General features: G+C 43.0%; 1 protein-coding gene across 1 annotated transcript in view; it reads right to left on the reverse strand.

Annotated features, from left to right (window-relative positions):
- The window catches only part of KCNQ2 (potassium voltage-gated channel subfamily Q member 2), a 146,923-nt gene that overhangs the window by 8,518 nt on the left and 110,471 nt on the right, over window positions 1-27,934 (reverse strand). The window contains exons 7-11 of the mRNA XM_020981581.2: window positions 26,841-26,936; window positions 22,479-22,573; window positions 19,859-19,888; window positions 15,261-15,329; window positions 13,664-13,693 (exon numbers count right to left, since the gene is read on the reverse strand). Coding sequence (XP_020837240.2) covers window positions 13,664-13,693; window positions 15,261-15,329; window positions 19,859-19,888; window positions 22,479-22,573; window positions 26,841-26,936 — 320 coding nt within the window. The remainder of the gene's footprint in view (window positions 1-13,663; window positions 13,694-15,260; window positions 15,330-19,858; window positions 19,889-22,478; window positions 22,574-26,840; window positions 26,937-27,934) is intronic.

Here is a 27,934-nt window from a genome sequence, read left to right on the forward strand (position 1 = left end):
GGAGTACAGGGTCCCTGGGATCATCTCTAAAAGATATTAACAAAGCAAATAATTAAAGGCCTTCTACTGCATGTGGCAGGGTGGATTTTGCCACCTACGTGTGTGTATGGAAAGTCTGCCAAGATAGGAGATTTAAAAAGAAGACACTCCAATGATTTATCATACAAAGGAGCTGCTCCTTTTGTGGGTGCAGAGACCCAGGAAGAAAAGTAATCTTGTATGATGGGAACTTATTATGGCACCATCTTAGGTCTTACTCAAGTACCGCTTTCTATTCTGGTTTTCTTAACTAGGAGTTTATGAAGTTTTTTTAGAAAATATTTTGATAACCACATTTCCATATAATTGATTTCCTTTGTAATCCTATATATTTTATTTTATGTACTTAAAAATACTATTCTGAGAAGGAGTCCTTAGATTTCACCAGACTGCCACACCAAAGTTTCAGGAACCCTTCATGTTTTATAGGAAGCCTGTGGGGCAACCCCTTGTGTGTGATGTCATCATATGTAGAAGTCTTTTTCATACATTGCTAGCTAATCTCTTTTAAATAAAGTACAAGATGACTCTACCTTGTGTCAACCAAACTCTCCTCTATATAAAATGGTATTAGAAATCCCAGCCTAGTAATCATTGCCAAAAAGTGTGGTCCATCCTGTTCTAGTTTACTTGAAAATCATGGAATCGCAAACCAAACTAAAACACAGACCACTAAAACCTGAAGCAATGAAGTTGCTTCACTGATCTAGTTTGCATCTTGGCTACAGGTCAAGTGTCTGCTTCCCTTCTTGCCATCTCCCCCTCCCACTGCCTTATATTCCTAATCCAGCAGGGAGTTGATGTGGCTATAACGTGTTAGTTTCACAATTAGTAGGCTCAGAAAGGCGGCACACAAAGACAAGAAAAAATTGAAAAGCAGTTGGAATACCAGGAGTCCAGAAAATCTGAAAAGTGGACCACTTGCCCAGGGAAACTGGGAGAAGTCTAGAACGTGGTGGAATTCTTCCTAAAGAGACTCAAAGGAGGCCCATGTCTCACTCAAGAAGAACTAAGTATTTTTTGCTTGGTAGATTGATGTGAATTTTCATGATCCATCCCTTTACTCATGTTTACCAGTATTATCCAATGAAAGTTTGAAAAGGCAGATAAGCTGGAAGGTCAGATAGATACAGACCAATCTCTGGACAGGGGTTAGGAGGATCGTGGCATGGCAAGCTCACAGACATCTACTCTCTACGACTGGTGCTTTGTTCTCAAGACAAATCCCTCCATCATGCCTCTTTGAATGACTACCAAGAAACAGAGGCCAAAAGACCTTGTACCTACGCTAGGATCCCTGCACTTCTGCACTGGACTCTCTGGAAGGAGCAAAGGGATTTCAAAAGAGTGTCTATATCTCACAAACCACTTAGCTACTTTAGCTCAAAGTTGCTCAAATGTTCATTTAGGCAGGCCTCAGTCCATATAGGACCCATGGGTCACCAAGGAATATGGTTTGCAAGAAACACTAAAGCACTCTTTCACTTTAATGTACCCTCTGCCCTCAGAAAGGCAATAGGATTACATGTAATTTTCAAGAAAATATCAATATATAAAGCACATAAAATTTTGTTGCTCTGGGAATTTCTTCCACCAATGAACATCACAACCTGTGCATAACATATAGTCCCAGAGAATTGTCTGAGGTTAAAAAGGGTAATTAATTTGCCCAGGGTCCTACAAATAGTAAGTGTCAGAGGCAGGATTTGAATCCAGGTCTTCTAAACTTCAGTATCAACTCTCTATCCACTATACTATGCTGTCTGTTCTTCAAAGAGATACCAGGAATGCAATCATCCAAGGGAAATAGTAACCACAATAAAATGGGTTTTTAAATCATCACTAACTAAAACATCCCTGGAGGATGCTGCTGCTACTGATGGTCCAGATTCTAATCACCATGCCCTCTGAAGTTTAAGTTTCCAGGCAGAAATATGACACTGGAGTCACTCAGCAATTAAGAAATGCCTTGGTTCTACAATGATAAGATTAACAATTATTCTGTTGTGAGAGCAATGCTGACATGGGCTGTTAGAACCAGCCCTCGGGTTGCTAGCGGCCTTGGACTGCGTTGGCAGCACCGGTTCTGCCAGGCAAGATATGTAGTGGGATCTGCAGGGCAGAAAACTGTATACTTACACATGGTTGGATGAAGGACATATGGAAATGAATCAGAGAGGTCCTTCAGAGTCAAGCAGACAGAGGCGAAGAAGATTAGAGAAGAGAGAAAGAGAAACACTTGGAGTTTAATGCTTCCTACTTCCGAGTAATGAAGTGACTCAAGGCAACTTAACTGGCAAGAATGAAGAATGACAGCTAAGCCTTGTTGCCAGGGGAGGCTGGAGAAGACACTTAAATTGAGCCATCCCTCACTGCACCTGCTCCAGAAATAAGCTGAACAGCGCAAGGCTGCCTACATACCGACTCCTCTCAGGGAGTTAATAATGAACGTATCAGTCCTGCTATATTAATACCCACACACAATGATAGGAGCAAATGGAGCTGTTTCTGTCCATCAGTGTGGGGAATCAGGTTTCACTGTTCTGGGCTCCTGTAAACACTGGAGGATGTAGGTATTTTTACTTTTAGCAAAAGCTTGGGGTCAACTTGAGCCTGGCAATTGATTTCTCTGAGCTTTGACTGAAATGAGGGTCTGGGGGCACTTCCTTGGAATCAGGAGTGGAATGCAGAGAGTATCATGCTTTTTCAACAAGGCTTTTGTCGAAAGTATGTTAAAACATCCTCATGGGCAAGATGGAGAGATGTCCACTAGATAATCAATAGTATAGTTAGGTGAGCTTGAACCTGATTGAATAACTAAAACCAGGGAATAGAAAGGAATCTATCAGTTCCAATGTGGAGGCAGGGAAGGTCACACAGCCACATTGGTCTGACTTTGTCATTCTCTTCCTCAATAAACTCCAATACGCCTCTGGGATAAAATATGATTTGTTTGATGTTTAAAGGCCTTCACAGTCTGACTCCAACTAATCTTTCTAGATTTTATGCATTATTCCCCTTCTCACATTCTGTATTTCAGTCAAACTGACCTATACCATCTCTACCTCTAATTCTCTGCATTGGCCATCCCCCATTCCTAGAATGTACTCCCTCCTCAGCTCAACCTCTTAGAATCCTCTGTTTTCTTTAAGACTCAACTCAAGCACTGTTTTTCCACATTAAACCTTTATGAACTCATTCAGGTTTTAATACCTTCCCTCTTCAAATTATGTTGTATTTATTTTGTATATATCCTATGTACATGTAGTACATAGAATGTAAGCTCCTTGAAGGCAGGGACTGTTTCATTTTTGTCTTAGTATTCCTAGCACTGAGTTTGGCACCTAGAACATGCTAAATAAGTAATTGTTAATTGATTGATTGGATACTGGTAAGCCTCTCTTCTTGGCCCTGTTCTATTCAAATTTTTATCAATGATTTATAGGAAGGCAAAGATAGAATGCTTACCTCATTTTTGGATGACTCAAAACTGGGAGGGTTGGTTAATATGTTGTATAACAGAGTTTGGATCTAAAAATATCTCAAAAAGAGTGGAATGATGAGCCATGTCAAACAAAGATAAATTTTAATTGGGATAAATATAAAGTCTTACATTTGAGGGGTTTCTTTTTTAATAAGCTGTACAAGTACAGCAGAAAAAAAATTTTCATTTAAAAAAAACCTGGGACATGATTTTGATGGATTGTAGGATCAATCAGAATCATCAATAAGACATGGAAGGACCCCCCAAATTAATGCAGTCTTAGGATGAGTCATAAATAAATGCATTATTAAGTGCCAGACACTGTGCTAAGCACCAGGGATACTAATAAAAGAAAAAAGACAGTTCTTGCCCTCAAGGAGCCTGCCATTTAATGGGGGAGACAGCAAGCAAACAAGCAATATACATGATAAATTGGAAATAATCAACAGAGGGAAGGCATTGGTATTAAGGAGAATCAGAAAAGGCTTCTTGAAAAAGGTGAGACTTTGGCTAAGATTTGAAGGAAGCCAGCAAATCCAAAAGGTAGAGATAAGGAGGGAAGGAATTCTAGACATCGGTCACAGCCAATTAAAATTCTCAGAGTTGGGAGATAGAGTGTGTTGTATTAGGAACAGCAAGGAGACCAGTGTCACTGAATTGAAAAGTACAAGGGAGAGGAAGGTGATTAGGATGATGAAGGGACTCAGAACATGCTATCTGGTTATCAACTGAGGTTAAATGGAGATAGTTAGCCTAGAAAATATTTGGTATAACACGATCTTGAAATATTTGAAGAACTATGAAAGAGAGAATAAAAATATTCTGCTCCAGAAAGCTGAACTAGGACAAATAGGTGGAAGTGGTATGGAGACAATTTTCAGTTTAATCCATGGTAAAACTTTCTAGCAATGAGAATTGTTCAGGATTGGAATAGGCTGTTCAGTAGGGAGGGAATTTCTTGTCAATGTAGATCTCAAAGCAAAGAAATTACCACTGATCAAGGATGCTGCAGGAGAAATTCCCATTCAGGTACAGGTTGGACTAGATGACACCTGAGGTCCCTTACAACTGTAGGCGTCTATGATTCTAGGAAGAATGGGAGAGAAGATAGAGACTTTGGATGATGGGAAAATATTCAACTTTTCACTTGTACCAAAAATCAGTGACATGGTGGGAAGCAGTTAGTGTTTACTAGAAATCAGTGCCTACAAGGTTCCTAAGCTCCAATATTTCAAATGCACAGATTTCAAATACTAAGGGCTCTATAGAATCCATACTTTTATTTTCCTTCAGGTTGCTACTCTCCTCTCATCTCTCCAAAGCTGTGACTGAAGTTCTAGATTGGGCATTTGAGAAGGAATCAGAGAGTCCTTCAGGACAACTTATTACAGTTCAACAGAGGCTACAGGAGTCAGACTGAAGTCATGGTTAATCTGGGGTCATCTCTTCCCATGAGAGTTTCCCTAAGGAAACCCAAAAATAAAAAGATCACGCTATCCCCAGTACTCCAGTTATCACTTCCATAAGATCCCAACCATGACTCCCTTCCTCCATTCACTTAGCAAATATCCTACCACTAATGCAATCCCAATGACCACTGACCCATTACCATTACTCTTTCAATAGCCAGCCGTGTTTATTTATTTCTGTCAAGTACAACTGGATTATCTTTGACTCTAAGCTCCTTGAAGGCAAGGATTCAGCTTGTCTTTTAAATTCTATACCACCCAGGTGCCTGTGTCCTGCTAATCACAACTTGGGAGCTTCCCAAATACTTGTTTCTTGAAAAGAGATCCCCTAGCCCACAAGGACTGGTAAATATGTATCTCCACCAGTTAGAAATGTCAAAAACAAAGGCCAAGTCCAAAATGTGAGATATTGGGGGTTGTACAAGAACTGAATCCTGCAGAATCTAGTTAAAAGAAAAGAATTAATGTCATCCAAATTAACTGGAAGCATTTGTTGTGTCTGATTTTGCTTGGGAGTTTGGAAACACTGCACAGTCAGGTCAGGAAAGCACCAACAGGAATACAAAATACATTCCCATAGTCAAGAAAAGGGAGATGGGTCCTGAAGAAGTATACCCAAGGAAGAGAAAAATGGAGAAAAATTCAGACACAGACTCCAAGAAGGCTCAGGGAACCAAAAGTAAGTGGGAGTAATGAACAGAATGGTGCATTTGCAGTAAGAAAGGCCAGCGTTGGAAACCTGCCTCAGACATTTAGTAGCTTAGAACCCTGGACAAATCACTTTACCTCTTAGCCTCAGTTTCCTCATCTGTAAAATGGAAATAACATTAGCACTTACCCCACAGGGTTGTTGTGGGGCTTTACACATGTAAAGCACTTTGCAGATCTTAAAGTGCTATATAAATACTAGCTATTATTATAATGGGGAACTTCAAAGAAAAAGAATCTTGCAATTAGCTCCAGGGGAGAAGGGACATCAATGGTTCAATTTGTGCTGTTCCTGAATTATTAAACTCACTTTTTACACTTAAATTCCCCAAGAGTCATATATCCCTATGCCACAGTGGCCTTTATCCCAGCAAGGGAAGGCTTTGTCTCTTTGAAAAGCCTCCTACAAGTTCCAAGTGCTGTCTCTGCCTCCCTAGCAGCCATGACGCTTGGTGACACCTTGGAGGCATCTACAATCCCATCACTCTTGCCTCCTCATCGGGGCAGGCAGTAGAAAGAAAGGAATGGGATAAGGGAAGTATACTCCCAATCTCACTAGGAGTTCATGGTCCCTGGACAAAGGCTGGTGGAACTGAGGATGTCAGATGGATTCAATACCACATGCAGGATGCCATTTCACAAGCATGCTGCCCCCCTGAGTCCCTGGTCTCACTGCATTTCCCCACACACACACACACACTCAGCACAGGTCCTTTTGGGCATCAGCACTGACAGCATGCAGGCGATGAGAGGACCAGTCATCCAACCCCCAGGGTCAGAGTTGGCTGCCTACATTTTTCCGTGCTCCACTTTTGGGGGAAGAAGAGGTTGGAAAAGGAAAGGGCCCGAAGGGTAGGGAAGAAAGTTCAGGGCAAGCAGGAGAATGATAGACATAGTCACACACCAAGACAATAGAAAAAGATGTGATAGAAGACATGGAAAAGTCTTATGCTCCTTAGACAGGTTGTCAAGAAGCACAAGTTCATAAGGAATTTGGGGAATTGTTTGGTTTTTTTTTTCCCACCATCTTGTTCAGTCTGCATAGGGGATACTGAATCTGGCCTGGGGGCCAGGAGAGGGAGGGTGGAGGGATGAGTATCTAACACTCCTTCTCTGTGTGGGTTGGGACCTCCCTGAGCTTCTCAGAAGCTCCCCCCTAACACACACAGAGAAGAGGCATCCTTTTGGTCGATGTACGCTGCTTACACATTAGTCTAACTGCATAGTAGAGGTTCTAGATTGTCAGACCTCACCGAAAACAAACAGTGTAGGATCAACTCACCTGGGAAGGTTTACTTTTGAGCTTTCAGAGAAACCAGCACACAACTTTTCCTTTTAATTTTAAGTTTGTTTGATTTTTTTTCCCCAGCTCTGGAAAGTAGGAAAAGCATCTCATCTTTCCTCATCTTTGCCACCACCAAAATGAATAGAAATTTTCCATCCCGCAATGCTGAAGCTTTGTTTAGGACATTGCTTAAGGATTGATTCAGGCAAGAGAGCAGGATGCCCAGGAAGGTGGCTATGGACCATTATCCCAACAGAAGCTGATGGATGGCTTGAGAATGCTCTCCAAAGTCTTCCCTCCCCCTACATCTAGTACCTCTATTAAGCAGGGCAGTATTTAGAACAGAGGGGAGCAGGGCAGAGAGAATGGGCCGTGCAGCAGTGGGTTAGTCCGTGCGACGCATTTCCCGTGGTACCTAGAGTTTCCAGAGCAGCATCCACACAGAGACTCTTTGCACGGTTTGCTTTTACTGGAAATGAGGGGAGAGCACAAATTAGTTCGGGAAGCCAACGCCAAACAGGACACTTTCATTCTGGTTTGTAGATGCATCAAAAGAGAATTAAACGCCATCCTTTTAAGGGCCAGGCTCATAGCAGGAGTCTGTACTAAGCATCTCCCTGGATGCAGGGTTCAATTTGTTTAAAAGAAAAAAAAAAAGAAGAAAGGAAAGAAGAAAGGAAGAAAAAAAAACAAACCAATCAATTCAAAGACTGAATAGAGGGCACTGCTCAGCCTCCAGTCCAGCATCGCTGAGAAAGTCCCTTCATCTTACCATTTACTGATTTTTGGTAGCAACTGGCTTCAGTAAATGTAGTAAGGGGGACTTCAGATCAATTCTTCTGCCTACTTGGAAAAAAAAGTCTCTTTTTTCCCAAAAGTTTGTAAATACATTTTTTCTCTCTAAAGTCAGAGTTCAAGTAAACATTTCTTTTAACTTATGTATTATTTTTTGCTATTTTCATGCTGACAAAAAATAATACTTGGGACTGGGCTTTGTCAAAAACTGTTTGAGAATGCCACAAATCCTGCAAAGCCACAGAGCTAAGGAAGGGAGAACTCAGAGGTTCCTTCGTTTGAAGCTCAAACGTTTTGGGGAAGAAGGAAGGGGAAGTGCAATTCAGCTTTATTGACCAGTTAACACACCAACAAAGCTTCACAGATCTGGCCAAAGGAATCAGACATTAATTTCACCTTGGCCTCTCACGCCATCTGACATTCCCCAAGCCAGGCCTCCCCTGTTGTGGAACAGCTACCACTTTTTACAGGTGTGCCAAGACAATTAGATGAAACTGAAACTCAAGTGAAACTTGATATTACTCAGGAGGCAATGGCAGAGGTGTCATTGGGTGATTTCTCACAAACTAATAATAGCTTTAATGCAGAGAAACCAAACCTGATTCCAGTTTGAGCTTGGAACGCCACGTACATGTCACCTGGGTCATAGAGGACTTTGCAGACATAACTTGTTGCTTCATGGAATTTAGCCCACATTTCAATACAATCCACCTCTCTCCCTCCCTCCAAAGGCCCAAAATATTTATCCACTCCCCCTGAACAGGCCCTGGTACGGGCACAGGTTGACTAGTACACTGGGATCTCATGTTCACTCTTTAAAATTCAAGAAACCTCTGAACAGTATACCATGCTTCCTTGTTGACAAAGAAGTCTGTCTTTGCCACATGCTCCACTCTGATGGAGGCGCTCCTAGCAGCATTTTCAGATGCCCCTATCTCAACACCAGAAGCTGAGATCATCAAAGTTAAGATTTAACCCCAAACCCATACTTCTTTTGTTTAATTGTTTTTTAACAGACAGATTACTAACAACAACAACAAAAAAAATTTCCCTTCCTGCAGCATTTGAACTTTAATTAGGGTATGTTTAACAGCCTGGAATCCAATTAAAGTACAAGCTTAATAGTTAATATGATCCCTTTAACAGAAAAATATTAAGATCCCCAAAATCTGCTCCTTCCATCTATCACATGGTCTCATGGATGTCCTGGGTAGCTTACTTTGCTGGAGAACAGGAAATTAATTCCATGCAGGGAGGGTTTCTCCTATATCAGCCCAGGTTGACAGCATCCACGTAAGTTGCCATAAGCTCCAGGTGGGCAAAGGTTCTTTTGAATGGGTACTAAGTCAGTATAGCAACCAGCATGTAGACTTTGACTAATAATAGTCAGATCTCGCTTCTTGTTTTATCCTGTACTGTTGTTTTACAGCCAAATGTTTTACCCAAAAACTATCTTCAATGGTTCTGAAGACTTGATGTTTTCAGAGAACAACAAAAGTGAGTTGGAGAGAAAGTCAGCGTGGTGAATCCTTGTATATTATTCACGACTCTGAGGGCCAAGTCTCTGCCTCATGGAGAAGGTGCAGAAGGATCACACTTGGGCTGGCAGACTGTCCTCCCTCACATCCCACCTCCCCATTCTGATCTGTCACCTGTTCAGATCAGCCAAAGGGAGCTCTCTGCACAGCCCCAGAGCAGCTTATAGCCTGCCCCCCTCCCCTTGGGTTCTTGAGGCCTGCATGAGGGTGGCACAGTAATGTCTACACAGACTCCCTGCCAAGACCAGACAGTACAGAAACATGACTCAAACACCTAGACTCCACCTCCTCAGGGCAGTGCTGCCAGAGGGTTGTGGAAGGGTGGGAAATGCACATAGAAAGGAGAAAGGAGGTGAAGTCCCCAGGTACATGGGCATGGGTAGAGATTCTTTACCTCCCCAGTCCCAAGCACAAATACATGAGTCAGCAGGAAATGAGATGGGACGAAATAAAATGAAGGACAGAGTCAGAGCATTCCACCAATTCTTAATGAAGGGCATCAGAAGCCAGGCAGGCCCTCCAAGACCTCAGGCCATAGCAACGGTGACACGAGGGGAACTGGATCTCTAAAATAGATTTGGGACCAGTACACTAGAAGGACTATTTATCTGTTTAGTTTTATGAATATGGCTATAGATATCACAAAACTAGCCTTTTCTAATGTTTGAATTTTTAGCAACCTAACCCAGATCACAAGAAAGGTAGATTTACCATAAATTTCACAGCACAGCCCTGGGGTCATCACGACCTCAAGTGGCCAAAATCACAAGTGAATATTCTCAGCATCATACAGTTCAAAAGGCCACCTATCTGTATCCAGGAAATAGAATTTTACTGCTGCAAGTTGGATTTTCTTGTGTGTAACATCTCCTATCTTTTCAGGGGCCAGTCAACTTATTTTATACCACAATCTGGAATAGTTGGATTTGGAAATATAAGCGTGGCTTCTGCATAGATGGCTAGAATTCTAGCGCTCACCCAGGTTAGGCTATGGGGCAGGGGCTAGAGTGGGCAGAGAAAGCTACCAGGAATTTTCTCCACAAGTCTATCGGCCCGAAGGGAGCAAACAGATAGTTAACTTGCACCTCTAAAAAATACGAGCTCCCCATGGAGCTAGGAAAACCAAGCTCTTGATAGAAAGAAAGGAAACAAGGAGAATTGATGATCAGAACCAACCTACAGGATCATAGACATTCAGATTTCACTTCCCTGTCTAGAACAACAATGGCGTCTATGTGAGCACCTACTAGGAACTGAGGGTTGTTCTGGGGGTTGAGTGGTGTTCTGGAAGAGGGATATACAGGATGTCACCTATTTCCAGGAAGCAAAAAGGCAACCATGAAGGAGAGTTTCCATAGCATTACACTATGAAGAGTACCAGATATTCACAATCAATTAGCAACAAACCTGACTTTTTGTGAACAACCAGCACTCGTGAGATCGGAATCCCAGTCATTGTTATTTAGGGAAACCAGGAACTTCTGTCCATCAGGCAGCTAATTAACAAAAATTGTACACATGCAGGGGAATGTTATTTCTTGTCATTGTTCAGAAAAGCAGAAGATAAGACTTCCACTAAATATGGGATGAGGTGCCAGTCAAACATGGCAAAACCAAATCACCATTGGTTTCAGGGCACCAGCACCCTAAAAACCAGATTGCCACTTACCTCTTTGCTTTCATCTGGGGAAACTAACTTCTCCACTACCATTATCCTGGACTTAGGCCAATCTCAACTATGTGTACTTTCTCAAAAAAAAAAAAACCAAACAAACAAATCTTGGGACTCCTAAGTGGACCAGGTTTGGAAATCTACAGGGAAAGGTTTGGGTAAATTCCTGAAATATACCAGCATCAATGTTGTGAGTTTACAAAGTACTGGAGGCCAGGGAGGATGCATCTCATGGAAAAACACATGGGAAAGAGGCTGGGCTGTGCTAGGAATGAGGAAAAAGGAGGAGGGGGAGGGGAAAGGAAAGAATCATACAGAGCACATTACAGAATGTCATCACAGGAGCCAGTGGTATGTCCTCACCTTTAATCCTGCCTTCAGTGAAAGCCACCTCATCTCAAAGAGGACAGAGCAGAAGTCAGAGAGACCCAGAAAAGGGCAATGACAATAATTAGAAGCATTTGGGGTGAAGGGAGGTGATATATTCCAAATTGGGGGTGGGGAGAGGGAAACAAAGAGACTGTCTAGAAACTACTTGGAGAAGAAAATAGCAAGTCACTGTTAACAAGCAACACAATCCTGAATGGCCCAGAGAAGGTCATTTAGATACCTCATGATCATTCTTACAACACAAGACCATGGGGTCAGGTGGGAGAGACTAGAGGAGAAGGGAGTGTGTGCTAAGGCAACAGAGTTGAACTAGATGAAAGGAAAGATCTGACTCCACACAAAAGGAACCTGGAAAGCACAAATGGATATCACCCAAGGGCAAGGTTTGTGTTGATTCTCAGCTAAATTTGATCACTGAGAGTTCAGCAACGTCATTCCTCTTTTCTCAGCCAGCCATGGGTCTGCAGAAGAGGAAAGGCATCGCACAATGACCACAAGAAGAATTTCAGCAATGGCCATGGTGGATACCAGCTGGGGCTGAAACACAAGGCTTGCTAGTCTTCCCAATCCAGGGCATAGCTGTTGTTTCCTTATGGGAAAGCCAAAAACTGTTTTCCCCAATGTAATATCAGTTGTGTAGGAAGTATGGCTGGGGAGCAGGTTAGCATGGAGAATTGGGCCTAATTCTTTCCTCTTAAGCCCCTAAAGCCAACATCAGACGTCACATTTATACAGCCAAGCCTCACATCCTTACAGAAGCTGACTGAGGCAGGAGTGTCTGATAAGCTGGCTCTGCTGTTGAAGCACAACTCAACTATGAAAACATGATCTTGGGGACTGGTATTATTTAGTAGCTTGTGGACTGAGCACTTTGGAGGCTATGGCTGCACACATAAGCTCATAGAAGGGGAAAAGACTCAACTGAGAGAGGGCACAGCCCTACAGTATTTGGAAAACTGCCCTCATTTTTCATGCTGAGGGGAACAAAAGAAATGTTGTTATTGCTTTCTTCTCTCAGCCATGGGTCTCCTGCCAAGGCTTTCCTACTTGGGCACCAAGCCTCATACCCTCCCATGATCATGTAGCCTCTAGCAGCCCAAATTCCACAGAACTTCACAATGTCATGGCTGGAAGGAGCCAGATATTGTCCAGTCTGACCCCTTCATTGTGTAGATGAGGAAACTCAAGCCCTAGAAAATAAAATAGTATTTTCCTTTCCTCTTGTCATGTATACCACCTTTCACTAGCTCTTTCAAACTAGGGGCCAGGAGAGAGAAACAGCCAAATTCAGTACCTAAAGAGTTCCTCAAAAAATGGGTCCATGTCCTTAAGAAGAAACAGGGGACTTCCTAGATGAGAGAACATTTAGCTCAGAATTTCTATAGACATTTTCAGCCTATGGCTGGATTTTGGTGGGGAATGGGGAGGCAGGGTTGATAAATCACACAGGAAGAAAGTCTCTGGGGCCTTTAATCAGTCACTCCCTGATTTGGACAGGTAAAAGGCAAAATGAGGAAAACTCATTCTGGCATCATGCTTTAAATAGTGGCAGGCAGTTTTTTTTCCAGTCCGCTGTGGAGATACCCTTGAGTTTTTGTAAGATCCTCTGCCGAATATTCTGAACAAAGATTTCTCCCCAGGGAACATATCTCACAGCCCCTGGAACAGAAACTACAAATTACCCACCTACCCACTGGCCAGGAGAAGGGACAGGGACACTGCCTGGAACATCAAAGAGGCCCTAGCTTGACTTTAGTTGGCCAAGGCCTAGACTAGCTGTGAAATCTCACTCTGGTCTAATATATATATGCATATATAGTAGGAATGGGGTGAGGTCTTAAAGGAAAACTCTGCCTCAGGGTCATGTATAGTAGCAGGCTAGACTAGAAGCCTCTTCACCACAAGGGGGTGGGAGAGGTGACCCTGAAAAACAGTGTGCAATCGGCCATTAGCTGTCCCCAGAGGCCCCCATCCACAGAGCCACAAAATAATTCCAGAATACATTGAGGAGAAACAGTCGAAACAAAGGAAAAGTGATTTAAGGACCAACATCACCATTGTGCATGTGATACAGACAGACGGACACACAGGCACAGTCACACAGACACCCACAGACCACACAGTGAGAAGTGCACACACAAAGCTTGTTCTGCCCATGGTATTCAGCTCCCTTTGGCTGAAGACACCACAGACGGAAAAGAGGGCTAGAGGTAGATATATAAATACACACACAAACGGAGCAATATACCAAAAAGAGCATGGGAAGGCAGGAGATATACAGACCTTGGTGATGGCTCAGGCTGAGGTTCTTTCCTTTAAACAGAAGCAACAGTGAGTTAGTAGATGTGTTCACTACAAAGGGCACAGAACTTTTTCCTCATGTATAAAAAATGGCAGCATCTACCCAACAATCAATGAACCCTCCTGAAGAAGGCAACTCTAGACTGACTATGTGGGCCCACCCCCCTAGTATTTCATTCTGAGGGAGTCATTTGAGATTAGTGCTTTTTCTTTGCCTTCCCAAGAAGAGATTTAAAAGATGCTTTATCTAAAAAGCCAACCATATATCATCTTATCCAAATCCAGAAGATGGGAGTACTGCTTACTCCAATTCCCACATTTTCCCATAGGGTAAGATAAACCTTAAAAGGAAGAGAGTGATCTTGGTTTTTTCTCTGCCAATCCTAGTCAATTCAAACGTGCTCATGAGGGAGATGTTAGGAATAGCTGTTATAGGGCTATTCAACTCAGAAATCACCCATTCATTACCAGATTTCTCCACTCATCCTGCCTAGCACCCCAAACTAGTTCATTCCTCAGCCAAACCTAGAAAGTACTAAGATACAAACCTGGAGACGGGAGGTTAGTACTCCTGCTTCTTGGACTAATCCAGGTCACCTTCATTTTAACCCCCACCCCAAACCACAGACCCCCAGACAAAGTCTAGATGAGTTGATCATCTTATGCTGGGGTCCCACACAGGCTCCCTGGAACTCAGACCCAGGCACACCTGAGAGAAAGGGGAAGGGCTGTAAGGGACAGAAGGTGACGTCAAAGACACAACTGCCATTGACCTTGTCACACAGAATTATCATTGCTCAGATTTGGGAGCACTTCCTGCCCAAGACCTCAAGCAGCTTGCCCCATAGCTCAATACACAAATTTTCCCCCCCAAGAATGCACAACGCAAGGGAATACAAACACACAGGAAATGAATCATCAAAGCCACACTTATGCTATAGGTAGCCTCAGAGTGGGAGAGACGCTAATGCTCTCTGGCATTAGCTACTGTCTTCTTGTCCCCACAGCTAAACTGAACTGACTCCTCAATTACGGCAACACCTTAAGTTAGCTGCAGCAATGAGCAGAAGTAAGCAGCCTAACCTAAACGTCTTGATGAAATTGCCTACAGTGATATCATCTATAGCTTGGTAAAGCTGGAAGTCAAAAGCCCACAAAACATGTCGTTAAAAAAATCTGTCATTCTAACATTCTAACATTGTCCCTGGTCCTCTGACTTCCTCAAAGCCAATTTCTCAAAGGAAGAATTTTCCGAACAGATGCTATAAGCAAGCAAATCATAGAATCCTAGGATGAGGGGACTCAGAAACTATCTAACCTACCCTCTGCCAACGTTTGCACAGCTAATGAAATGTCCTACTTTTTAGATAATCAGAGAAGGCTAAATGAAGAGGGGGTTGTATTGTGTTAAGACTGAAAGAAAAAATCACAAATAAAAGAATACATGTAAGGGAAATCCAGATACACGAAGACCCACAGAGAACACACACAGGAGGGGCAATGGGAAAGAGACAGATACAGGCACAAAGAAACAGAGATCTCATCATTTCCCCAGAGCTTTAGCCACTTGGCTGCTGACCTGAAAGTGAGTCCAGATTTGCTCTTGAGGTTTCGGAGGAGCTCCAGTTGGTTGAGAGGTGGAATCAGTCTGGAGTACAAAAAAGAAGAGAAGAGTTAGATTTCTGATCAGACCAGCCCAGTATCTCTAAAAAGAGCCTTTCATCTACTTCTCCCATTAGTATCAGCTTTAAAAATGGGCAGTTTGACTTAAATGCTCAAAAGCCACCCTAAAATGGTCTTGACATTAGCAGAAGAGAGAGAGAAACCTCCTTTTTATGGCCCCAGCTCTAACCTACTAGGGAGCAATACCCTTTCTGTGCTCCCCACCAATCTGTTTTCAGAGGATTAAAAGTTAGAAACTTTGGAAGAAACCTTAGCATAGTCAAACACCATCATTTTACAGGTGAACAAATTGAGACCCAAAGAAATTGTGTTACCTACCGCCACACAGCTAGTTAGCAGAAGAGATAAGACTGGAAACTACATCTCCTGACTTACACTTCTGGGTTGTTTCCACTACAATGTTCTGACTTATCATAGCGAGTCATTGAAGGTTTTTGAGCAGGGAAGTGACATGAAAAAAATCAGTGTTTAGAAAAAAGTACTCAGACTATGTATGTCTAGAATAGATAGGAGAGGGAAAGATTGCAAGTAGGGAAACAAATATTTAGGAGGTTATTGGAATAGTCCAGGCATGAAGGGGAAAGAGGCAGAATTAGGGTAGTAGTAGCTGCAGAAATGCAAAGGGTGGGGCAACAGATGCTATCAACATTGCAAATGAGGATAATTAAGAAGTCTAAGGAAACACAGGAGTCATGGATGAGTTCTTTTTCTTAAGTGGGTAGTCACATGGGGCTTGTCTAAATTTGGGTGCTTCTGTTGGTCTAGGACACCATGGAGGACAGAAGTGTCTTGGAAAAGCTGGCTGCTGAGAGGGAAGATCCTGAAGGCAGCAAAAGGAAGACCTGAGGTGTCTCATTAAAGAAAAAAAAAATGTAAAAAAAAAGTCTCTCTTTGGAAGTCTGCCAGCCCCATTGAAAATATAGAAAATAGAAAACACCAGGGACTAGCTGCAGCAGATGAGAATTAAATATCCTGTTGTCTCTGTCCTTCCTCCTATTTCACTGGTAGTTTCAATTTTAGGCCAGAAGTGACAACAGTTCTAGCTTCCAAGAAGGCAATTTGAATTGGAATCACTGGGTAATTTGTTTGGCAAAGTAGCCCTTTCTACAGCTGCTCCATGTTTTATTTTTGCATTGATAATAATAACTAGTATTTTACATAGCACTTTGTTAAGGTTTGCTTTATAGATGTCACCTCATTTCCTTCTTATAACAACCCTGTGAGGTAGGTGTTATTATTATCCCCATTTTAGAGAGCAAGAAACTAAGGTTCAGAAAGGGTCACACAAATAATAAGTGTCTGAGTCAGAATTTGAACTCAGGTTTCTGACTCCAAGTCCAACACTCTACCTAATGTACAGCTTCAATATCTGACAGTTGTAGAGTAGAGGGTTGCCAAAAGTTTAACTTCCTAACCCCAAAAGGAAAAACCTAACCTATCCTAACCCCCAGAAGCTTAAGGTCATATATTAAGGACTTAAAGAGACCTCAGGCATCATCCTATCCCACTGCCCTCATTTTATTGATGAGGAAACAGGTGCAGGGAGCTGAAGTGACTGGTCCAAAGGTAGCAAGTGGGAGAGCTAGGATTTGAACCTAGGTCCTTTGACTCCAAAACCTGTATCTTTTTTACTATATCACTCTGTCCTTCAGATTCTTGCCCTTTCACTGAAAAGGTGGGATCATATCCTGGATTTGCCAGACTCCTCCCTTGAAGCCAGAGGATAATGCACACAGGTTGTTGGCTCCCAGACACAGTTTTGCAAGCATCATGGGAGCAATGGTGAAAACTCAGGCTCCATAGCAGTCTTTAGGATCCTAATTCCTTCTCCTCTCCTGTGTGACAAGAGCTGTCCCTAAGTCAAGGCTTTCTCTAAGAAGGTCTCTGAGAAGCTCACATTGAAATTGTCTGAGCCATTCTCTGAACATGCCATCCCAGACACAGAGACTAAGGAACTAAGTGGCCCATGCTAGCAGCCACTTACCCTGATTCTATTTCAGGCTTGGCCTTTTCCCAGACTGGAGACTCCCAAGTCTCTAATGCCCCATGCCTAGGCCCCCACATGCTAACTGGACTTTCTCTCTCTCTTCCCTGAAAGGCACCCTTCCTTGTAGCAGGAGGTGAGCTCCAGCTAGAGGAGAATAGCTAAGCAGGAAGGCCTGGTCACAGTTAGAGGTACAGCTCATGCTGAGGGCACAGCCAAGTGGCTGCCACAGAAGAGGGGTGAGCTCAGGTGCACTGTTTCATCCTTCCCCATATCTTCATTATACAGGCCCAGACCCATGGCCTGTTCTCCCAGTCTCCCCCAATCCCACTCCTTCCCAGTTCTCCAACACCAACTGTAAGCATTCACCACAGATGGGAAAAGGAGCAAGAGACAAGTCAGTCCCCCATCCTGCCCCACCACACACTCACATGTTCACAACATACACATACATACACACACATACACACTGGGTTAGAAAACACAATACATAAGCACCTCAGAGCCAAGGTCAGAGGAAAGTCATGCCTGAGACACAGTTACAACACCATCACAAAAGAGAAGGATCAAGGGAGGAGGGGCATTAGCATGTGCAACACACATGCGAACACACACACACACACACACACACACACACACACACACACACACACACACCATCACTTGCCAGGAGAGTCCTGAGTGTTTCCTAAATGGATCATGTCTTACGGTGGATGAAAGAGCAATGAGAAATTTAGTGAGCTGGGGAGGGCAGGGAGGGCAGGGATGGAGAGTTGAGGGTATTGTACCCAAAGGAAAGAGAATGGCTACTGGTCACGAAGTGGTAAGGGTCCAGAGGGCAGTGGGGCAGCTGACTCCATTTGATAAGGCCAGTTAGGTCTCCCACAATGCACATCTGGGGCATCTAAGAGGGCTGCTGCTTTCATGTTTTAGAGATAGCACATGGATAGCACACAGATACCACACCAGCTTCAGAGCTTTATAGGAGACTTTATTGCCCAAGACTGAAATTTCACAGGCATGAGAACTATCTTTTGGTCAGAAAAAGGTAAATAGGCTGTGCCATATAACATTACCCAGATCCAGGGCTGGGAAACTCCATCTGTGTCCCCATCATGACAAGTCTGGTTCACATTGGGCTTTCCTTTTAATTCTGATAAAGGGAACTAGGCTAGTATGAGACAATTTCAGGTTTTTCCAATAGACTTTCCCATCCCACATCATTATCCAGCAGGGGTGGTGACTATGGCTTTGCTGGTCACTAAAGCCATAAATCAGGTCAGGCATGTGACCAGGAGGTGATGACCAGGAGGTGATGACCAGGAGGTAACCTAAAACCCATCTTCCTGGTCAGGAGAACTGTCCACCTTGTGAGGCTAAAATGACACCGGTTCCTTTCTGGGAGAAGAAACATGAATCTCTCTTCCCTAGCTTTTCCACCTCTATACAAAGGCTCTGGTGCCTCAAGCCCCAGGTTTCCATGGCAAGAACAAGCATCTGTTTTCTGAAATAAGTAATCCTTTAGGCTCCTTTGGCCTCTGTTCCCTTAGAACGCAGCCCTACCATGTAATAAGTTATCTGCTGTTTTAGTCACTATATTTCTAACATGCCAGGGGTGGCACTGAGGCCTGGCTTTCCAGGAGCTCTCTATACACACACCACCAATCCTCCTAGGCATGCAGAGAACTTTGTACATCAGAGGATGGAATTCCCTCTGCCCACGGTTATGGCTAGGTATAAACCTAGTTCCCACCTCCCATACCAGTAGGCTATCCAGAAGTTCAGTGCTGATATGCATTTCTAGGGGAGGCAGGGATGAGGAAACATTTCAGTTTTGTGTCTCCAGTTTCTGCTACAGTAGTTTAGCTTTGGAGGGAAGGTGACCCCTATAACTTTCTTCATAATTCCAAGTAGGAATCCTGAGGAATTGGCCTTTGATCCATGGAGCAGTCTACAACCAGGAGCAGGGGCAGCAGCTAACAAAAAAATGAGGGGTTGAGAAACGGAAGTAGGAAGATAGGATTGGAATAGATATCAGAAGGAGGGAGAATAAAGAGAGCAATGGGAGAGGGTAAGTCAAGGAGAAAAAGGACAAGGAGAAGCAGAGAGAGATTAAGAAACAGGATATAAATCGAAGGAGAATAAGCAATGGTTCAGGAAGTAGCAGAAAGAAATGTGAAGAGTATGGAAGAGGATGTTCTTTGCACATCCAATCTAAGGTGTGTGTAATCTGTATCTGTTACCATGGAGGCTGAGCAAACCACAATTACCCCCATTTTCCTTCATTCCACCGTGAATTCTCTCAACACTTGTGCCAAACCACAAGGAGGGGTTTATGAAGCTGCATGGAATTAGCTCTGCAGGCTGTTAGTGGGGGATTGGCCCTCTCTCCTTTTTGCAGTGGTTTGTTTTGGGTTGTTTTTTTTCAAAAGCCTCAACTTGTTATAGTCCCAAACAAAGAACAAGAAATAACACCACAAACAGCTTTCAAATTCACATGCACTTCATACCTGGAGGCCCCGTAAGTTTGTGTTTGCGAGCTTTTTCAAGTGTTTTCACACCAAAAGAGACAGAGAAAGAAAGAAAGAAAGAAAGAAGAAAGAAAGAAAGAAAGAAAGAAAGAAAGAAAGAAAGAAAGAAAGAAAGAAAGAAAGAAAGAAAGAAAGAAAGAAAGAGAGGGAGGGAGGGAGGGAGAGGGAGGGAGGGAGAGAGAGAGAGAGAGAGAGAGAGAGAGAGAGAGAGAGAGAGAGAGAGAGAGAGAGAGAAGGAAGGAAGGAAGAAGGAAGAAGGAAGAAAGAAAGAAAGAAAGAAGAAGAAAGAAAGAAAGAAAGAGAAGGAAGGAAGGAAGGAAGGAAGGAAGGAAGAAGGAAGGAAGGAAGGAAGGAAGGAAGGAAGGAAGAAGGAAGGAAGGAAGGAAGGAAGGAGGAAGGAAGAAGGAAGGAAAAGGAAGGAAGGAAGGAAGGAAGGAAGGAAGGAAGGAAGGAAGGAAGGAAGGAAAGGAAGGAAAAGGAAGGAAGGAAGGAAGGAAGGAAGGAAGGAAGGAAGGAAGGAAGGAAGGAAGGAAGGAAGAAAAAGGAAGGAAGGAAGGAAAAGGAAGGGAAGGAAGGAAGGAAGGAAGCAAGCAAGGAAGGAAGGAAGGAAGGAAGGAAGGAAGGAAAAGGAAGGAAGGAAGAGAGAAAGAAAGAGAGAGAGAGAGAGAGAGAGAGAGAGAGAGAGAGAGAGAGAAAGGAGGCCGACAGGGAAGAAGGGAAGAAGAAAGGAAGGGAGGGAGGAATGAAGGGAAGGAGGAAGGGAGAGAGAAAGGAGGAGAGAGAGAGAGAGAGACAGAGAGAGAGAGAAAGAAATGGAAGGAAAGAGAAAGAGAGAGAATGGAATAAGAAGAAGAAAGTCAGGGACAGTGGGGAAGGGGGAAAGAACAGAACAAAGAAAATTAGTCCACGGGGTAAACACAGGCACCTACACAACTGGAGGCAGTAAACTGCAGCCCAAAGGGCCCAGGTTCTTGGTGTGTGATGAGTTCCTGTTCCCCTATGAAAGAAGAGTTATACTCCAGAGGATATTAGACACTGGAATCCTAACCCCACAAAAAAAAAAGTCAGAAGAGGTGTGGAAATTGCTTTTAATAGATCCTTCTCCCCTTTCTTTCATCCCTTTCCAGGGCACTCAACTAGGTGGCCTGCTAGTATCATTGCGTCTAATAATTCGAAATCCACCCGGATACTTTGTAGAAACTGAGCTTCTAGGAATCTTACCACCCATCTCTAAAGTCAGGGGATCCCCACAAACATTTGTACACATCCTGTTTTAAGGCTCAACTAGCAGTGAAAAGCCACGGAAATAAGCCCCAGGGAGACAGCAGGATATTTGAGAAATTCTTGCTAATCCAAGAAATACATTTGATTATTTTAAGCCACTTAGTCACCAGTTGTTTTGGAGTTCAGGTGCAGAGAAATTCTAATTATGTGCCTAATACCAACCCTTCAGCCAGTCAAAATGGAGCACTGCTCCAAGCCAGCTTAGGGACAGGAAGGTGAATGATGGGTACTAAGAACTATTGTTTGGATTCCTCAAGGAATACCATCATCTCCCCCTAAAGAAACAGAACCCACTCTGAGACTAACATTGCTGCCTGTTCCAGTTACAAAATGGGGCCAGAATAGAGAGAGATATAGGTCCTGGTAATTTTCCAGGGAGTTCCACTAGGTGGACTGCTAATATTATTGGATCTAATAATTCCAAATTCAGTATTGTTAAGCTTCTTTTACCTTTTTTGAACAATCCTCCTCTGGAAGGGGGGGGGTATTTGTGTCTATCTGTCTGTCTGGTATCTATGTCTATTTTCCATTCAAGAATGTTGGCCTGGGGCCCATCCTGGTATAAAATTCCTTCTGAGTAGATTTCAGATTCCAAGCATATATGGGCTCAAACCCAAGATACCAGATGGTCTCATTGATCCCTGTATGCAGTAGTCAAGGGAGATCACCCCAGCCACCCTAGCAGTTTCCCCCTCTCCAAGAGAGGGAATTGTAAGAAAACGAAGAAACCTATTTCTAAAGCCAGTCCATCTCTGTAGAGGCCCTCCCACCACAACCCCAGATTGGGCAAAGAGAGAGCCCCTTTGATGGGGGAGGGGTAAAAGGGTCAAGAGGCAAAAGGCCCAGAGTGGGCAGTTCACACACGTGGCAGAGAACACAATTCAGCACCAGCATGGACTAGGCTGAGGAACATTACCTCCATTCCAGGGCAGCTCTCTGGGGAGAGGGGGGGATCTTTCTTCTCATGCTGCCAAAGCAGCCCACAACACAATGCAACTAACAGTGAAGAAAACAACAACAAAAGAAAACGGGGGCAGAGAAATAAAGGTGAAAACAACTGCGACAATATAAGCAAAGAACAAAATTAATACCATGGAACTTACACAGAAAATCTTAAACATATGTGCTTTTTAATGAAAATAAAAATAAAAACATAAACAAAATAACAGAGTTAAGGACGAATTGAAAAACAATGCAACACCACAAGGAGGCTGTCTAAGGACTATAACCCCAAATCATCTGGGGGTGAAAAGCATCATAGGACTTTTGTTCCCTGTGGCAGAAGGGCAACAAGGACAGGATTTAATGGTGGTACCTGTACATGGGGACGGTGACGGTGCGCTCATAGTATTGCCAGGTTGAGTGGAGGTCTGTCCGAGAGAGGTTAGTGGCATAGAATCTCCAAGCAGACTGTGGCCAAGAAAATGGAACACAGAGAAAGGACAGTCATAAGCCAAGCATCTTAAGTCACAGACAGACTGCAAATCAGAGAATGTGAAAACTAGTCCAATCTAGTCCAATCCCTTCATTTTACAGATAAGCAGAGTGTGAGATAAGTGATTGAACTTGCCCAATGGTACATGGTTAGCAGAACCAGGGATACCATCTGGCTCTGCTTAGAGAAGCAACATGGAGTCACAGAGCACTGGCTCTCAAATGAGAAGAGACACAGGTTTGAATCCCACTTCTAGCGCCCAGTATGTCCCCATACTCCACAGCCCAGCAACATTGGCCTTCTTTCTCAAAAGCAACACTCCCCAGTCAACACCTTTTCACTGGCTGTGCCCATACCTGGAATGATCTCCCTCCTCACCTCTGCCTTCTGACTTCCTTCAAGACTCATCACAAATTCTACCTTCTACAAAAGGCTTTTCCTTATTTCTTCACCTTCCTCCCAGTGCTTTCCCCTCTAAGATCACTTCTCATTTACTCTTTATACATTTTGCATTTGTGTATGTAGTTGTTTGCATGTTATCTCCCCGCCCCCAATTAAAATTTGAACTCCTTGACTGTGTTTGTCGTCCTTTTTATTCCCAGAGCTTAGCACGGTGCCTGGCACATAGTAAATGCCTTAAAAAATGCTTTAAAAACTTTAAAAAATCAGTCAGTTGACCAACCGACTGATTAACTGTGCAAAAATGAGAAAGGTCCTAGGCTCTTCACCTGTAAAATGGATACAATAATAGCATAATTTGTATAATTATAAACAGTATAACAACTTGCATAATCTCCCTCACAAGAATCTTGTAAAGATAAAATGAGATAATGTATTCCAAATGCTTTATAAGCCTTATAGTTTTCTATAAACATCAGCTATTTTCATTTCTTTAAGTCCAGTGCTGGCCAGGGCAAGCTCCTTGCACATAGCAAAAGAAATTGCATCAACTTTTCTCCATTGACTGCAAGCATACTAATAAAAAGTCTTGGGGCAGCTAGGTGGCACAGTAAACAGAGTACTGGCCCTGAAATCAGGAGGACCTGAGTTTAAATCCAGTTTTAGACACACACTAGCTGTGTGACCCTGGGCAAGTCACTTAACCCCAACTGCCTCAAAAAAAAAAGTCTTGCCCACACCAGTCAGTCACTCAGCCAATAAAAACTTATTAAGCACCTACTATGTACCAAGCACTATGCAAAGTGCTAGGGATACAAAGAAAGGCAACAGATTGTCCCTTCTCTCAAAAAGTTCAGAATCTAATGGAGTAGATGATGCATTATATACATATACAAAGGATAAATTGGAGATAATCCAAAGACCGAAGGCATTAGAGTGAAGGGGGATTAGGAAAGGCTTCCTGTAAAAGATGGGGTTTTAATAGACACTTGAAAGAAGCCAGGGAAACCAGAGAAGAGGAAGGAGAGCAGTCAACCCATGGGAGACAGACACTGAAAACGCCCAGAATTGGGCGATGGAGTGTCTTATTTGAGGAACAGCAACAAGGCCGGTGTTATTGTATCCAAGAGCACATTGGGATGAGGGAGAGAGGAGGTGTAAGAGGTAAGAAGACTGAAAAGGACTGTTCTCCTGTGCCCTTCCAAGATGTCAAAGCACTGAGGAGCGATTTCTTTACCTTTCTTTACATTGGGATTAATAGCTTATGCCCAACCTTTCCCCTTACAGATACCTAGAATGCTCTCTCTCCTTCACCTCCCTTCTCTCCCTATCCAAATCCTACCCATCATCCAGGGATCACCTCAAGTCCTACCTTCTCCAAGCACTTAGCTTGTGTGCCATATTCTGGTCCATGGTTATAGTGTGCCTTATACCATCCTTCATTTTGTGTGCAGAGAAGTTCTATTTCTCCAGTTAGACTGTGAGTTCCCCAAGAGCAGAGACCATGTCTTTTTCTGTTTTGTTTTTGCATTTTTTGGTGAGGCAGTAGGGGTTAACTGATTTGCCCAGGGTCACACAGCTAATAAGTGTCAAGTATCTGAGGGCAGATTTGAACTCAGGTCCTCCTGACTCCAAGGCTGGAGCTCTATCCATTGGACAACCTAGCTGCCCCTGGAGACCATGTCTCACCTTCATCTCTAGACCTATCACCCCAAAGCCTAGGACAGGATTCAGCAGACAGACTCATTAAATTCAATTCAATGCAATTCACTCAAGTGAGAAACCACCCTCCAACTGTTTGGGGAAATGAGGGTCAACTTAAACTCTCCTTTACTTTGTCCCATCTATGATAGCTACTGCTATAAGAGAAAGAGGAAAACATTCTGAATAAAGGTAGTAAGTATAATGTGCCAACCTTTCCATTTCCAGTTTTCAGGCTTCCTTAGGGTAGACATCTGTCTATACTACCAATATCCCTAGTCTCAGCAAAATTTCTACATAAACTTCATCTAATTTGTACAAAACCAAGTCAAGTAAAACACAACCCACTTGATGATTTTGTTTGCACTGTGCAGTAATTAAATCTGCCTGAATTTTCACGGATCAACTTAAGGCATCTGCCAGGATTCACGAGATGATTTTTATACATTTATTTTCAGGCAGCTCCAATTCCCCTACGCTGTCTAGCACATTCCACACACTCCTCCAAAATACCATCGGTCTCCCATCCTCAGACCCTTGGTCCAATCTATTCCCACCTTGAATTATGTCAAAACAACTCTAAACCCCCGCATGGGAGAGAGACTAGAAATAAGAAAACATATCCTCTCCTACCTTTGTCTAAAATTTTCGTAATAAGCCCTTCATGCACCTACCCATCACCATCAAAAAGTAATTCATGACCCTGAATCAGGTGCCTTTGTGAACTTTCAACCTCTTCCCAGACAGTTCCAGATCCTACTATCCCCAGGACACTAGAGCAACATAAGGTCCCTATGGTACTGAGAGGAGGCTGGGTGGCCACCTTAAATTAGCATGTGTTCTTTGTAGTAGAACCACGCTTGAAAAAGAAAGGTGAGAGTTGGGAGCGACCAGGGTGGGCTTAGCCTCACTTCCAAGGAGGAAGTATACAACTTGAAAAGTTTTTAAGAGCAGAAGGCTATTGTGTACTATGACATGTTTCCATTTCCTCTCTCTAGGAACCAGGCTCAAATCCAGATGAAAGCAATATAATTCAATGAACTCTTTCTAAACTTGGGGATATTGATTTCACTTCAAAGTATCACAGCATTTGGATGCATTTTCTTTGTCAGTTTAAGGCACCCTATTCCCAACTCTACTGGTGGGGAAAGTCCATTCCCCCTAAGGGAACTTGGAGCAATGTTCTAGCCCAAGAAATCTCATGTCTCTCTTTTAAGAGAGTTGATCCAAAAAAGGGAAATGGCATTTTACAGTGGATAGAGTACTGTACTTGGAGACAGGAAGACTGGTGTTCAAATCTCACATTAGGTACTTATTAACTGCATAACAAGTCACTTAATCTCTCTCAATTTACCCCAGTTTACTCATCTATAAAACGGGGACAATAATAGCATCTTCCTCATGAAGTTGTTGTGACAATCAAATGAAATAACATAAATGTGTGGTACTTTACAAACCTCAAAATGTTATATAAAGTTACCTAATATTATTTATATTAATAATACCACAGAGGAGAGATAGTGTTTGGTGGTGGATAGCAAACTAGCCCTGGAGTCAAGAAAAAATCGAGTTTATGTCCCACCTCTGAAACAGACTGGCCATGCCTTCCTGGGCAAGTCACTTACACTCAACCCTTCTGTACCTCAGGCAACTCTCCAAGATAATAAATTGCCAAGAGGGTGTCAATCTGCAGGGGTAGGAGTTTACTCACCAGGAACTTCTCTACATTGAGGAAATTACAGGTCCAGCATTTATATGGCAGTTTAAGGCTTGCAAAGTGTTTTCCATATGTTATCTAATCCTCACAACAACCTTGTAAGATAGGTTCTATATTCCCCATTTTACAGATGAGGAGACCAAAGCTGAGAGAACAAAGTGATTTGCCCAGGATCGTACAACTAGTAAATAAGTGTCAGAGACAGGATCTGAATGAAACTCTTCCTAACTCCAAGTCCAGCACTCCAGGGGCTATACCACCCATCTGTTATGCTACTACCAGAGGGACTCCATCCTAAGGCTTCTGACAACTTAAAGAGCTCATGTCTCTTTGCTCCTTTCATTCATACCAAGACTCTACTTTTATAGCTTCATAGGGATCAGACCAACCACCTGGTCTGCATTGCAGAGGAACCCTGGCATTACCTGGATCAGGCCGGCTGCAGGATTTCGTCTCTTCTCAAAGTGCTTCTGACGATGCTGTTCTTGGACCTTCAGAGCAAACCCTGAACCTAAAATTCCCTGAAATTCAGAAATTTATTGTCATGGGCCAAGTTAGGAGAGCTCTTTCATAATTCCAGTTTTATGTCTGGATTCTCTATCTGCCTTTTGTCCTCCTAGTAGCTCAACATGCATCCTACACAGTCTCCAAAATACCTCAACTGTCCACCTTTGTCCCCTTCAGCAGAACTCCTTGATGTAATAATTCATTCCTACGAGTCCAAAAATGGCTTCTTAGGACAAAATGTGAAAAGAAGAGGCCAAACTATTTAGAACTTGCATGGCAATCCTTTTGATCACTTCCAGGATTTTAAAGCTATTCCCATTGGTAGTATATTTTGTAAAAGGAACAGCAAGAGACCGGGAGAGAAGAGAACTTCCAAAACAGTAGAAAATTACTAGATCAAAGGATGGCTCAACAAAAAGCCTTCAAAATTCTGATAATTTGGGGTCTGTAAAATGATACTCAGTAATTCAGTCTAACTTTTCAGCTCTCTACATTCCCATTCAAAAGAAAACATGAGTCAATGGATAGAGGCTGTCCTTAGAGTCATAAAGACCTGGGTTCAAATCCTTCCAATGACACCTACTACCTGTGTGACCACAAGTTACTTAGTCTTCTAATATTCCCAAGCAACTCTTTAAGGCTGTAAGTTACAGACAACTCACCAGGCTGTATTGATTCTGCATCATTGGAGGTAGTTTCCACACCGTTAAGTTTCCCCACACTGAGGAAACCACAGGTTCCCCTTCTCTCCTCCCAAAAAAGATGGCAATCACTAACCTCCACAGAGAACCTGATTAAGTGAGAGCTGAAATGTGGTTCAGTGGCTACTTACTTCAGGGATTTGTGATTTCATCAAGATCGGTCTTGCCTCCACCAAGGCAGAAAACATTCCCTACCTGGAATGTTTCTAACAGTCTTCATAAAATTATAGAGTTAGAGCTAGACAAGACCTTATAGACCAAGTCCAACTTCCTTGTTTTACAGATGAGGACACTGAGTCACGGAGAGATTA

Source organism: Phascolarctos cinereus, unplaced genomic scaffold (genome assembly GCF_003287225.1).
Source record: "Phascolarctos cinereus isolate Bilbo 61053 unplaced genomic scaffold, phaCin_HiC Scaffold_2;HRSCAF=192, whole genome shotgun sequence".
Classification (NCBI taxonomy): domain Eukaryota; kingdom Metazoa; phylum Chordata; class Mammalia; order Diprotodontia; family Phascolarctidae; genus Phascolarctos; species Phascolarctos cinereus.